General features: G+C 40.9%; 1 protein-coding gene across 3 annotated transcripts in view; it reads right to left on the bottom strand.

Annotated features, from left to right (window-relative positions):
• Nebl (nebulette) overlaps positions 1 to 14,764 on the bottom strand; it is a 357,651-nt gene that overhangs the window by 79,099 nt on the left and 263,788 nt on the right. Inside the window, exons 6-8 of one of the 3 annotated variants that reach the window (XM_051151279.1) lie at positions 11,364 to 11,474; positions 2,851 to 2,952; positions 2,002 to 2,103 (exon numbers count right to left, since the gene is read on the bottom strand). The exons of the other annotated variants lie outside the window; for them this stretch is intronic. Of the exons in view, the coding sequence (XP_051007236.1) occupies positions 2,002 to 2,103; positions 2,851 to 2,952; positions 11,364 to 11,474 (315 nt within the window). The remainder of the gene's footprint in view (positions 1 to 2,001; positions 2,104 to 2,850; positions 2,953 to 11,363; positions 11,475 to 14,764) is intronic. 3 annotated transcript variants of the gene reach the window in all.

Here is a 14,764-nt window from a genome sequence, read left to right as displayed (position 1 = left end):
GACACTATTAACCACAGTCTGCTATGCTTGCAGATGGGAGCCTCTGAGAGACTCCACCCAGCAACAGGTAGAAACAGATGCTGAGACTCACAGACAAACATTGAGTGAAGCACAAGGAGTCTTGTGGGAAAGTGGGGAGGATGGATAGATTGACATGGAGGTGACAGGAGCTCCAAAAGGAAACCAACAGAGACAACCAGTCAGGGCCCAGGGGGCTTGTGGAGACTGAAGCATCAAGGACCATCCTTGGACTGGACCTAGGCCCCCTACACAGATGCAGCCAATGGGCAGCTCAGGCTTCATGTGGGTCCCCTAGTAAGGGGAGCAAGAGCTATCTCTGGCATAGAATCTGTTGCCTGCTTTTTGATCACCTCTCCCTAGTGGACCTGCCTCAGCAGGCCACAGGAGAAGAGGATCCACTCAGTCCTCATGTGACTTTGATGCAGTGGGGTGAACTGGGGGTTCCCATTTTCTGAGGAGTAGGGGAGAAGGGAGGGGGAAAAGGGATGACACCAGGAGGAAAGGAGGGAGAGGGCTACGATCAGGATGTAAAGTGAATGAATAGATAGATGGATAGATGATAGATAGACAGATAAAAAATTATTATTGACTTTGTCAGTTTTCCCTCTGAATAAGCTTCCTTGTATATTTACTTCCTTACCTGAGTTTTTTGAGACAGCATCTCAGTATGTAGCCCAGTACGTGGCCTTTGATTTATACTCCTCCTGGCTAATTTGTTGAAATGACAAGCATGGCGCATGACGTGCAGCAGTGATTTTAATTGTTGTGTAGTCGTTGTGTTTTACCTCCCGTAAGAGCCTCTGAACCTTCGGCCTTGTTAAAGTTTAAGCCTGAGTGCTGTATAATGACTCCTAAATGTTATTTTTAATATTTTAGTGATTATACTGATATTTTGGGGTTGTTCAGTGGCATTGGTTTATTTGGATTTGGCTTTGCTTTGCTTTGAGGATGGGGGTCTCCTTCTGTAGTACAAGCTGACCTCAAACCTTCTGCCTCAGCCTCCTGAGTGCTGGGCTTACAGGAATGTAGCATCACACTTGGCTTGCGATCATATCATTAATCTAGGCAAGATTCATTTTTGTATAGAGTTAAAGATGCAGACTCAATTTTCTTTCGCCACAATGGGTGACCCGTACCATTAGCACAATGTATTAACTAGCCTAACTTTCCCCCCTGGCTTGAATCAATACTTTTGCCATATGTTAAATTCTCAGACGTACTAGAATCTATTTCAGGAATGCCTATTCTATCCCACTGATGACTTTACCTCTCACTATATACTGGCTTAATCCATTGGTTTCCTATTACTTCCCCTTCACCAATCTCCGTTCTCACACTGTTAAAGGCTCTTTCAAGGCAATGTCTGTCCATAGAAACTTTAAAATTATTTCAGCCATATTCTTAAAAATCCTTTTGGATATCATTGAAATTGGATGACATTTATATGATAATTCTGGAAAAATTGAAAATTTAACCTGTGAAACTCGCAATCTATTTACTTTTCAGGTTTATAGACTCCTGGGGTCTTATATTCTGAAATCAGATTTCAAAGTTTTCTGCATTTTATCTTGTCTGCTGTATTGTCTAATTAAGAAAAAAAATGATTTTAAATTGAGAAGATATTTTATTATTAAGTTAAAATTGTATGTGTGTCTACCTTGTATATGTGCATAAACATATGACCTTTGGTACTGGCTTTTGCTGATCTCTGGAAATAAAACATGGCCGGACTTACTGAAGCAGGTTTGGACTGAGCCTGGAGAAAAGAAGGCTGTGCTTTGTTCTGAGAATTGGCCTTTTTTTTTTTTTTCCTCTGCTGAAATTTGTAATTATTGCAATCCTAGCTGAAGTAGCTTCAGAAACATTACCTCGGTTTATTCTTGCAATTAAAGATAGTATCTAAGATGAAATATTTTCTGTGCTCCTTGAAATAAAACCTCTGAATAAAGCCATTGAAGAGTCATTGTGCTTGCATCTCACCTGACTAGAAAGTTTAGAAGCTTCCACAGCGTGTTCAAAATCTGGTCTTCCAATTACAGAAGGCTCTTTATTCACTGTGCCTTGCCCTTTCTTGTATTCTGCCTGAAGTGAATAATGAGAAAATTTTAATATTCCTACTTTACATTATATTAACATTAATCAAAATAAAATATAATAGTCCCTTAGCTCATTAAAAATACTTCATACTACATACCAAATACTAAAATAGTGACTGCTAAAGCAGAAACATATTTTATAGATAAATAAATTCAAGTTTTAACAGTAAAACAATAACTCATTTTAATATAAGTAGCCATTCATTATCATCTTTATAGTGATTTCTAAAAAACTAGTAGATTTTCTGCATAGTTGAGAGTGCATTCTCTATATAGATAACATTTATTATTTTGTTCATGCGTATCCCAGAAAAGGGAAGACACAGCCATGGCATGCAGAAGTAAGTGCTGGTAGGAAAGAAGAGGCAAAGCCCCAGCAACAGACAGGAGGAAGCCAAGCGGAGCTGCCTGGGTGGGAATAAGATGAGAGATGAACCAAGATAAAAAGACTGACAATCTGGCTTCCAAGCTGAGACATCTGAATGTGATTATGTACCCAACAGTGTGTATTCCTTGAAAATTATGCTAATATTAGGTATAGTCAAGCTGAACATGCACATCCTCAATAATTGACCATAATCAAATGGATAATTCAGGACAAAATTGAGATGTTATTAATTCAAATGAATTGATTATGTTAGTTGAGTTAGCCATCCAACTACCAATGGTTGCTCCATCTCCTTCCCAAATAAAAAGTAATCACATCTGTACAAGATTAAGAGAGATAGGTTACATTGCTTATGATCTTGGAGATCTGAGTTGCCTTCTTGATATCCGGTCTGTCAAGCTCCGCTGTATACATGTGAGTGTCCTGCGCATCTTTTCTGTAAGAAATCTGATTAAAGAGACAATTATTATGAGAAAATGGAATAAATTAGCCATTTCATTTAGATACCTTCACTCCTATAGAATTTTTTATCCTTGCCATAATAGCTTTAAGAATACACTGAACTTGGCTTTTTTTCCATGGGTTTTGCGCAGATTATTCATTTCCATTGATATATGAACTCTTCATATTATTCCATGTCTCATCAATGTATCTAAAATAGATATATACTATTAAATAGAAGAGCAACAACATGGCACAAAACAATCTGAAAGGATATTTCTATAAAGCACTCTATATAGCCTAAATGTGTCTGCCTATCGTCTCTGATACACACAGCATCCTTGGTCCCATCCACCGCACATCCATCCATCCAGGGAATGCAAGGCAACCCCCTGACATACAAATACATAGTATTCCTCTCCTGGGGAAAGCAGGAGTTTAGCTGGTCACTGTATCCTCTATCCCAAAAGCTACACCTTTCTCTTCCTTTCCAACTGAACTCCTCAAATGTTCATGCCTAGGGGACACTTGTCTCCTAATAGAATAGGTCATTACTATGATCTAATTCTACCAAAGAAAAAGAACTATGTTAAGGAGTCTTGACCCTCTGAATGGATATTACTTCTAAACCAGTCACAGGATGAGAAGTACAGATTTAGAGAGGAAAAAAAAATCAGACACGTGCTAACAAATGTGAAGTGCTTGTGAGAATGTGGCATGATTCCATTACCTTGACTGACAAATGAGTGGAAAGATCAGAACAGAACTAATACAGTCTCGATGGCCAACAGCCCCGCATCCATCTGCTTCTCGGTGTCATGAAATGTGTCATCAGCTACAGTCATAGCTGTCAGACACAGTTCTATCTGGTAGTGTTACCAGAAGCAGTCTGGCTTTTCTATTGGAATATATTCTGCTAGTTATAGTGCAAAGTATATGGTCATTTAAAAAATATATCTTTAGTTTAAGATAGAATGCAGACCTACAAACCACTGGACACCTGCACAAAGGGCACACCATATTCATAATGCTGCCCACAAACTTTCTGCAATGGCACCATATGGTCTATTGGTTAAAAATGTACATCTATCTGGGCTCCACTTAGAGTCCTCAGTAGCAGAATCTTGGTAAGTGAGCTCTAAGAATCTGATTCTAATGAGTTCAAAACCGGTCACTATGACCCAGTCTTGGTAGCATTGACCTACTTGTTATTTTCCTTTCATTTTTCAGAGTTTAAAAAAGTCCCCACTATATTTCCCACTCTTTTCAATGTCAATAACTGAGAATAAGAACAATAGGACATGACTGCTTCAGTAGGTCTCCGAGGCATTGTGTGACTTTATTTCAGTGAAATGCAGAGCTTCTGCCGCATCCTTCTGGAGCTTGCATTTGCCTTCATGCCAAGACTATTTTTTAAAACTACATTCATAATCACGAACTGGTCTGACAAGTGAAGGCAGCTTAGAGACAATTAGTATAATTTCATCAAGAACATCTGTTTTCTTTGGTCCTTAGATCATCATAAGCTTTGCCTTAACCAGTAATTTTAGGTAGGTTTTGTGCATACAAGTAGTAAAAGAAATATAAAAAATAGCTGAGTTAATTTGTGTGGTAGATTTTTAAATGTTTGGGACTCTTTAAAGAAGGCAATTCCATCAGCTGCAAAGAGCAACACACTCTTCTACCAACGAAAGCAACTCGGTTCCAGTCTACACTGAGTTAAACACAAGCTGTGTAAACAAAAACCAGTTCTCAGGTGAAAACAAACCAAAATTATTACCCACCTCTAAGATTACATTCATGTGAAAGCAACCAGGGTGGGTGGGGGGGGCGGGGAGAATGGCTTTTTGTCTAGAGAAGAATGGGGGAAAAGATGGAAACCCACACTTTTTGAAAAGAACCACAACCTTTCAGAAACCTCAGCTTTACACGGGTTACCTAATTATATGCTGTTCCGCCTAATGACTGTGTGAAGAGAGGTGAACAGCACAAAAGCGCAGGAGCAGGATTTTGAATAGGGCCCCATCATCCATGTAAATTGCAAATTAGAGGCCATCATATGCAACTCAAAACAAATATTAAGATTGACGTGAGCTGTACATTCAAACAGGAGGACACCACAGAGCCACGCAGGAGAAAAGCGCAGGAGCTGGCTCCCCATCTTCCATAGCAGCACTGAAGGGGAAATGCCACAGGAAAGGAAGGCTGCCATCCAGGCCACTCTCAGGTAGCAGCTCCCCATCACACCCTCTGTTAGGATAACTGTGGGGTGGCAGCATAACCTCCTGAATGGATTACGTGTGTGTGTGGTGTGTGTGTGTGTGTGCGCGCATGTGTGCACACGCGTACAAGTAGAACAACCTCAAGTGTTGGTCCTCAGGTACCTTCTGTCTTTTACTCTAGACACGTTGGCATGAAAGTTCACCACATAGGCCAGACTAACTGGCTTGTGAGCCTCTAGGCATCTGTCTGTTTCTACCTCTCAGCTCACCACTATTAGGACTGTAGGTGTGAGCCACTATGCTGGCTTTGTGTGTGGGTTCTGAGTATCTAAACTCTGGTCTTTATTAATGGGAGGCAAGTGCTTTACTGAATATGTCATGGCCATAGTGCCCTAGTGTTTGTCTTTCTGATGTCCAAGCTATCCAATCAAGTAGCATGCCCATTAGAAAGCATGATTAGGGCCTAACCAGGACGAGACGCATCCAAAGGACCCAAAGAAGAGGGATAAAGTATCTTCTTTCTTTCTTCTAGGGTCTGCTACTATAAACACGGCTTAAGTTGGAGACAACAACTGATTCTGAGTCCTCACAGACACCCCATGAGTCAGAACTGACACTGGACAGGACTGAACAGAGCCAAGCTATGGGACAGAAGAGGGCTTCTGGTGAGAATCTGAGGGAGTCTGTGTGTCCATCCAGCTCACCTGAAGAAAACCTGAGCTTTCTATTCCAGGGGGGGCCTCCAACTGTAATTGGAACCATGTGCTCTGTACCTTGGATTCGGCTGTAGGCTAGAATATTTGCAAAAGAAAACTGCATTGCTGCTCCCTGATTAACACAACCATCATTAGCCCAGCATTTAAACTCCGAATTAAGTGCTCTGAATAATCCAGAGGTGGCTTAAAATAGGGGAGCAGATATGCGAACCTCATACACAAATAATACTCTGTATTATATAAGATGTGTGAGTAACCATGAATTTTTGTATGTAGCAAAATCCAGAGCCCACTCCCCCATGGACACTAATGCAAGACCATAATGAGCCAATGAACTCTCCATTTTTACTCGAGGCACACAGAGATGGATCCCTGTCACTAGCATTAGAGACACCCAGTCACGGTTTTCTGCAGAGTCACATCCATCCTTTATGACTGCCAGGAAAGAGGTGGATTCCACCAAGAGTCTGGCTCTGGATTTTGCCCGTCTCACCATGTTCAGCTCTACCCTGGCCTCACACTTTTAGGTACATCTATTGTCTCCAAGTCTCCATGTACTGTTTCCATTCGGTATTTCTGCCTCTGCTGCATACAGGCCATGTCCTTTGTGGCTTTCTCTATCCACGTCAGTGGGCATTAACTCTTTAAATCCCTACCCCATCCCCGCTGAGGATTGTCTAGACTCAACTGGAACCACATCCCCCTCCTCTTCTGGTTATGGGAGAGAGTGGGTTGATAATTGCAATGCTCAAAGGATTTGAAAAGTAGAAGGAAAATGGACACTTTGCTCACTGAGTAGAGACAGACACAGATGTGGGGTTCACTGCAAGCTCTTCTGGGTTATATAATAGTCACATGAGACTCCTTGTTTGGGGAATTCATAAACTGGTCAAAAGTAAGGCCTGTATAGATGATCCTTGAAAGGGAAGTAATGCTGCCTGCATAGATGGTTCTTGAAGGGAAAGTGCTGCATTTGGAGAGCTGAGGAAGGCTCAGGCAGATGATGCCAAGTGCTATGCAAGCAAGCAGGAATTCCTGATGGGACAGAAACTTAGCCGCTGACACATTTTTATTAATCTTAGGAGTGTGCATACATCATGCGTGGGAAAAACATCAAGTCTCTGGCTTCCCACGATGAGTATTGTAATGCATGCTGAATGGACTAGCAATGCAAACTTAGAAAAGCTGACCACGCCAGTCCTACTATAACCTATAGAACTAAAACTGGCTCCTTGAGATCCACGTGACTTACCGCAGACTGACTGGCTGCTCTCTGTCTATGCAAGACGGATAAGAAGTAATAATGGAACTGAGGTTTTCATTACAAGCCCATCTTTTGGGGGAAATCACAGGAGAAAAATACCTCCAGTTTCTCTAATTATGTTAGAAAAATGTGCCAGGGGCACATCCCTTAAAATATGAAAGGATTTAGATCGGCTGGCTTGAATAATTTTTTTGATGATAATATCAACAAGAGAGAGGTTGGGGACATTCTTAAATTTGCCTTTCTGACCTAATGTCATCTTCCTATTTATTTCATAGCAATTTGACCCTCTGAACAATTGGATTTATTTTTATTGGCCCTAGCTAACTGTCATATCACCCTAAACTTTCAAATCACTTCTGATAGCTGGAGGAAGGCCAGATAGGGCTACAATTTCATGAAGAAAGGAGACCTTCTGTGGAGCTCTTCATGGCAGTAGCCTAATTTAAAACTTGAGTGACCCCCTGGAGGTTAGTACCACTGCTGCTCCCACTTGAGAGACATGGAAGCTGTGTTCTTTGCACGGGCAACTTGTCCACCATCACCCATGCTGTTTGGCAAAGCAAGCATTTTCATTTGCAGTCTAATGCCAAATCCCTTTTCTAATGTGTGTCCTAGTGGAGTCCATCATGTGAATGGCCACTTGTCCCCTACTGTAATCTCTCACTGAATTTTTGGGTTATGCAAGAGGTCACTACCACCAACCCCTCCCAAAATACTGTTTGCCTGAGAGCTTCAAGTTCTCTGAAGATGAGAATCTTGTTAGGCCACCAGAATCTTTTTTTTTTTTTTCTCTCATAAATATTTAGAAAAAAGAAAAGGAAAACTGTAAAAAGAAATGATGCTCTTTGGCCCCCTGAAGAGCATCCTAGTGAGAGATGAGGACAGAAAAGCAGGAGCAAGAAGGTTCCAGAACACAACTTCCCAGCCTGTTTGCTAAAAGATCTTAGAAAACTGATTTGATTTTTATGGATGCACCAAAAGCTAGCAAGTTGATTTTCACTGTTTATAGGATGCTCCAATTCACTATACTCATTTATTATTACAGTGTGTGTGGGCACACACATACAAGTATACGCACACCTATGCCATAGCACACCTGTGGGGATAACAGACAGTTCTCTCCTTTCCACCACATGGGTCCCAGGGATATAACTCAAGTTATGAAGCTTGACAATAAGTGTCTTTAGCCATAATGCCATCTTCCTAGCACCCAGCTTTTATTCTATATTAAGTCATTTATGCACAAACATTAAAGTGGCATTCTCCATTGCAAAAGAGTAATTCTACTAAATTCTACTGAGACATTCTGTATCACAGTGATTTGGGATGAAGTTTCCCTGAGAATAATGTTTTGTGTTTTATAACTGGTACAAAAGCAAGAAGTGTATGCCACAGCTTCCAAGGCCTGTGTTAAACTTCACACTATAAGGACAGTGAATACATTATCCTACAAAGTTTGGATTGGGAAAAATATAAACTACCTCAAGGTAGAATTCAAATATCACTTTCACTTTAAATCTGAGTAAATAGTCTTAAACTGTTTCTAAATCCTATTATTTGTACAAACTTTGCATGCAAAGGTTGAGCCAAGTCGGCAGCGAAACATAAGTAAACACATCCTTTTCCCATAAGTACACAGTATTGAGTGGAGGAGAGAGAGGCTTTATGCTCTAGTCCCTCAGTCCCTCAATCACAGACCTTTAAAAGGAAAGGACAGAGTTAAAATAATAAGCCTGGGTCTTGTGATAAGGAACATCAGTATTTGAGTTTCAATAAACTACGGAGTTAGGCGGGGCTTCTGCAGATCCAAAGAACGCTAGCCCCAGCCCGAGCCTACCAGCCCACCTTTGGATTCCCAGTCTTGCATTTGAAGCCAAAGTCTCTTCAGTTCCCAACAGTGAGAACACCGAGGTCTGAATTACTTTTTCCTGCACAGAACCTGAACTTAGACAGTACCTTATATTGCTCCCACCCTGTTAATTCCCATTTTAAAAACCTTGACTCATTGTCAGTGGCCTTTCAGAGAGAGCCAAGGAGCGGTGTAATGGAAAAAGAATGAAGAGTTCGATTCCTTTGGTCTGATTTCATTTGTCCGTAAGATGGGACTGAACACGACATCCCTCTAAGAACTGGAAATGGCCATTCTTGGCAGGGTGCCTGGTATGTGGCTGAGCCGGGTAAGTGATAGTTATGAATATTATAGTCCTTCTATAAGCACACAATACCTGTAAACCTTTCCCTTAAAATAATAGCCCTGCGGACAGACACTTAGTTTCTTTAGCTTCCACCAGCACTAAGGCATCCATGAGAATGTTTTGGTATAGGCAAGTGGCTTACGTGTTTGGATCATAATGGCAAGCCTCACTCCAATTCTCACTTAAACACTGACCTGATGCAATTTAATATTTAATAACCATGTATACCCCACACAGAAACTGCCACAGTTTTCAAGCCTGAAATGTCCCCACAGACTCTGTTTTGGATGCTCAGTGACCAGTGTGGGGCATGATTTCCAGGGCTATGGGATGTTTAGGAAACGGGGCCTGGCCAACAGAAGCTGATGGCTTGGGGCAGGATTTTGAATGCTATTTCTGTCCCTGAATCCAGTCTAGATTTCTCTGCTTCTTAGTCTGAGACCATGTAAACAGTTACACCTTATGTTCCTGGCACTTCCGAACCATTCCAGCCAGCGTGATCATAACTCCTCTACAACCATGAGCCAAATACCTCTTTACTCCCAAAAGCTGCTTCTGTCGACTGGCCACAGTGATGAGAATGACAATTAAAACATAGATTATCAGACTAGGTCCTGAATGCAGACAGCAGGAAAACACTGTTTATTTTAAAAGGAATTTCTGAATTTATATAGACCTCACAAAGAGGGCCATACAGTAGGGCAGATTCTATATGAGATGACAAAAAAAAAAAAAAAAAAAAAAGCACCAAGAATGTCTCTAAGAGGGGACTTCATGACTCACCCAGGACAGATGTGTCAGTACTGATAGTAACGCATCAAGAACCTAACCAAAAGCTCATACTCTTTATGGAGACCAGAAAATTTACAATTCTGCCATAATTTCAGGAGAAAATATTTGTTTAGGCCACAATAATAATGATAATTGGTAAAAAATGCATGGAAACCTTAAAGGACTGGGCCCCTGAAAACCAAAGAAGGAAAGTGGTGTCTTTAATTAGCTTCGTCCCTCTTGGCTCCTGCTTCTAAGCCATGAGGTACCTGCAGGACTAGTTCGTATCTGTTGGGGCTGACATTTAGCAATTTGAACCCTACCAGCATTCCAAAAGAAAGTGCAGTAGGGGACCCCAAATGTAGTGAAAATTTTGGCTTCTTTAAAAAACATAGAAATGTTATGTGAATGTGCTTTTGTTTTAAGCCCAGGCATGGGGTATGGGGCTGCTTCAGATTGTCCACAGCGGGTAACTGTGATTTGTCTTACGCTCTGGCTGGGGTGTGATCTTTCTCCAGCTGCAGATAGTTACGTTTGAAGTTCTGGGGACTCTTCAGAGGGTATAGAAATGCCAGAGCGCCGCCCCCAAAAGGCTGTGGTTGCTGCTCCCCTTGCTGCTGATGCCCCTGAGGCTCTTGTTGCTGTTTCCTGCTGTTACTGGTTGCTGGATTACTGGTTGCTGGTTGGAGATACCCAGACAATGAAGATCAAACTAGCCCCCAAGGACCTCAATGCCCCAAATCAGCAGTCTAATGATATGGATGCCTCCTTTCCCCTCTGACCTTCTTCCTCTTCTACTTAGTGCTGGGGGTTGAAAGGGATAGAGGTGGTGTAGAGAGGTAGGAAAAAGAATCCAATAAAGTAGATGTAAGTTTGGCTACACCCAAAACTAGACTTTGTAATTCCTCTGGGACCGCTGATGGCAGCTGGACTCTTTCCAGTGACCCTGCACTCTGGAGTAGAGACCACAGCGTCTACATAATATCCAGGAAGTTCAGTAAATGCTGATAACCAAACTTGTCAAAGAATCCACATCCGTCTTATTCAGAGCAAATTTCACAGTGCCAGAACACCTCACCACTGAACTGTGTTCCACAGAGTCAATGACAGTCGTCATAGTGATCCAAATAAAAATGTGAAAGTCTTCGTGAATCGAGTGTCATAATATTTTAATCTCAACAAAATAATCCTAAACCTGTTTGGTTTTTTCCAGAAAAAAAAATTTTGTAAAGAAAGACTTGCTTACATTGCTCTGGTGTCTGTTGACCTCCATGGCATGTCTGACCTCCGGTGGTTCCTTCATGTGGGCGTAATCGGAGAAGCCTTTCTCAGCATCGTGCTTCTGTTTGTAGGCAACCTTCAAACGCACATACAGAGCAGACCCACTTAGAGGTGTGTTATACTCCCTGCTTTAAATTCCTATATTTTGCTGGCTGACAGTTAAATTTGCCTAAGAGTCTGTAGCAAGATAAGAAACCATAGTACTCTCATCTCCTCACTGAAGTTTAGATTCACAACTCAAAACTTGCAGCTTACTTTTTAAAAAAAAATCCCTTGAACGAAAGATTACAAACCTCAATCATATTCACCTGTCTTAAATCCTAGCTGCAATTTGGGGAAATCCCCAACAATTGAGAGATTGCAGGGTTACAAACGACCAAGGTTTAAAATTTGAGGGAACAACTGACCAAGTGGGGAAGGGGAGGGGGCAATAGAAATGTGTCAATGTGAATTACTTACTTTTGAATATATTTTAATTATTTTTACCCATGTGTATGTGTGCCTGTGTGAGTGCAGATGCCCAAGGAGGCCGGAAGCATCAGACACCTCTGGAGCTAGAGTTACAAGTGGTTGTGGGTGCTGGGAATCAAACTCCATATGCACTCTTAGCCACTGAGCCATCTCTTCCATGCCATGGATTATTTACTTTTAAATGGAATGTTCTGATTTTACATATACACAAATGATTGGCTGGTATGATATGGCAGATGATCTGATAATCTACATTAAATTCCCCAATTAGGGAGAATATTTAACATATAAACCAAGTTCTCAGATAGGCCAAGCCTAGTCTTCCATAAGGGATGCTATCATTCCCAATACTGTCATTACCACCATTATAGTGTGCTCTTCACTGGGCTAAAGAAGGGATGTGATAAAGATGCCTCAGGGATGACACACACAAACCTGACAACAAAACTAGGAATGAAAGAAAGTCACACAGGAAACCTTCCCTTGCTCTCAGCTTTGACCATTACCTTATTTATTTCCTTCACAATTATTATTTGGTATTTAATTTTCATGTAATCACCTATTATCTGTTTTCTCTTACTGAAGCCCACAGCTGTTCAACTCCCTAAAAGAACCCACAATAGCATCTGGAACAAAAATCCGCATCAACAAATATCTGACCAACAAATGAATAAATGAATACAGGAATGAATGAGGATAATAATAACTGGATAAAGAAAAGCAAAATCCATTTCGATATACACTAAGAGTCCAACTATGACAAGTGTGTTAAGTGAACCTAAAATTGCTTGGTGCAAGGAAATAGAAACAAACAAAAATAAATACCAGGATAGTATTCAGCAAAAAAAAACAAACAAACAAACAAACAAACAAAAAACAGAGTCTATGCTCAGTGAAAAGAATACAACTAAACTTAAGGAAGAACTTGTCACCTATATGGAGCCCCCTTGGAAGCTATTTTTGATATCTTACACATCTTTTAATATCCTGTGCTCACTCAAACTAAGGCACCAGCCAAGGACAATATAGGCAGTAAACTTTAAACCCCTACCCAGATCTAGCCAATGGTCAGAACATTCTCCACAGTTGAGTGGAGAGTGGGATATGACTTTCTCACGTACTCTGGTGCCTCACATTTGACCATGTCCCCTGGAGGGGGGGACCTGGTGGCACTCAGAGGAAGGACAGCAGGTTACCAAGAAGAGACTTGATACCCTATGAGCATATACAGGAGGAGGTAATCCCCCTCAGTTACAGTCATAGGGGAGGGGAATAAGGGGAAAAGGGGAGGGAGGGAAGAATGGGAGGACACAAGGGATGGGGTAACCATTGAGATGTAACAAGAATAAATTAATTAAAAAAAATATATCCTGTGCTTATCAGAGTAAATAACACAGAGTAGAAGTGCAATAAACTTTTAGTAAATAAATGAATAAGTGAGTTTATTCAGTAGCCTCATAAAGTTACACTCTTCATAGAACTTTGTAAACATAGCTGGCTACCCATTTAACATTAATACAGCAGCCAACGGATTAAAGTGGTAAGACTAGGGCTATTTTTCATAAACAGTCATTGAATCTTACCATCTTTAAGAGCTATGAATACAGCACTTCCATGGCCTCTTTGGCTCCACATTTAAGTGTTCTTGAAAACTTCTACTACTAAAAAGAGTCTCCACCCTGGGATGCCACATGCTCTAAATATTGTAAGCTCTGTTCAAGGTTCATCCTTTAATCAAACTCCCAGCCCGTGTCCCCAGAGCTGGATCTGTGTAGATGCAGGGAGAGAAACTAGAGCCTCCAATGTGGGGATGCAACCTCCACTGGCTTCCAAGCCTCCAGACTGTCCAAACGGCCTCAATGGCTGAACGTGTGCACTCCGCAGGGTGCTTGCAAAATCCAAATGCCAATTGGCTCACCTCTTTCCTAAAGTGCTGGTATTGATCTGACTTTATCTCATGAGAATTATGTCATTAAATCCTGGTTATAATCTTCCAGCCGCCAGATGATACTAACACATCTCTAGGTCTTTTTCCTTCTGCTGGCTGTGCAGGAGTTCCTAATAATTAACATACTTAAGTCTGATTCAGTCCTATCTAGTCAAGTTCCTGTATCCAATGTTGTACATTTGGTTGATTACCAAGACTCAAGACAGCACTTCATATATTCCAGGTATAATTCATCTTGCTATGGTGTGTCCCTCCGTTTATTCTAAAAATATGCATAATTATGACGAACATCTTTATGTTCTCAGCAATTACTTAAGCAAGAAACCTCCCCACAGGGTGACAGTTCATTATCACAGTTGCCATGTTTTATGTTGTGCCTCTGAGGAAATGGAGAGTTTAATGGGTGGCCAAGTCAATAAAACCATGAAAAACTTCTAGGAGATTTGTTCTTTCCTCTTAAATAAAAAGAGCCAGCATGTGTCTATCTCCTCCTTTGATGAATGCTTGCTATATTCTGCATTTTAGGCTGAATGCCACACTTGTGACTTCATAAACATAACTAACACAGCCCATCATTTTGTCAGTTATCATTGAAATTGTGACTCATCCAGAAACAATTCGAAAAAAAGCACTCTTTCTTAAAGAGGATACATAATTTTCTATTCTCAGCTTTAAAATAGTCATTTCATTTATAGCTGCTGCTAAGCACTACTTTAAAACTGAGCCTGTACCAAGTTGTAGGCAGCTGAGCTTTAATTTATCATAGCAATTTTCTTCCTCTAAATAGCTAATGGAAATGACATCACACTGATACCTTTTCTGGTAAACTTAATTTTTAAAGGGTTTGTCATTTTGTAATATTCCCCTAACTTCAAACTATTTCCCTCACACTTTGAGGCCACTCATAGCGTTGTGGAGCTGCCCAGCCAAATCAGAGTATACTGTCA

Source organism: Acomys russatus, chromosome 9, assembly GCF_903995435.1.
Source record: "Acomys russatus chromosome 9, mAcoRus1.1, whole genome shotgun sequence".
In the NCBI taxonomy this organism is placed as follows: domain Eukaryota; kingdom Metazoa; phylum Chordata; class Mammalia; order Rodentia; family Muridae; genus Acomys; species Acomys russatus.
Note: the sequence above shows the minus strand (reverse complement) of the source record. Positions and strands in the feature narration are given on the sequence as shown.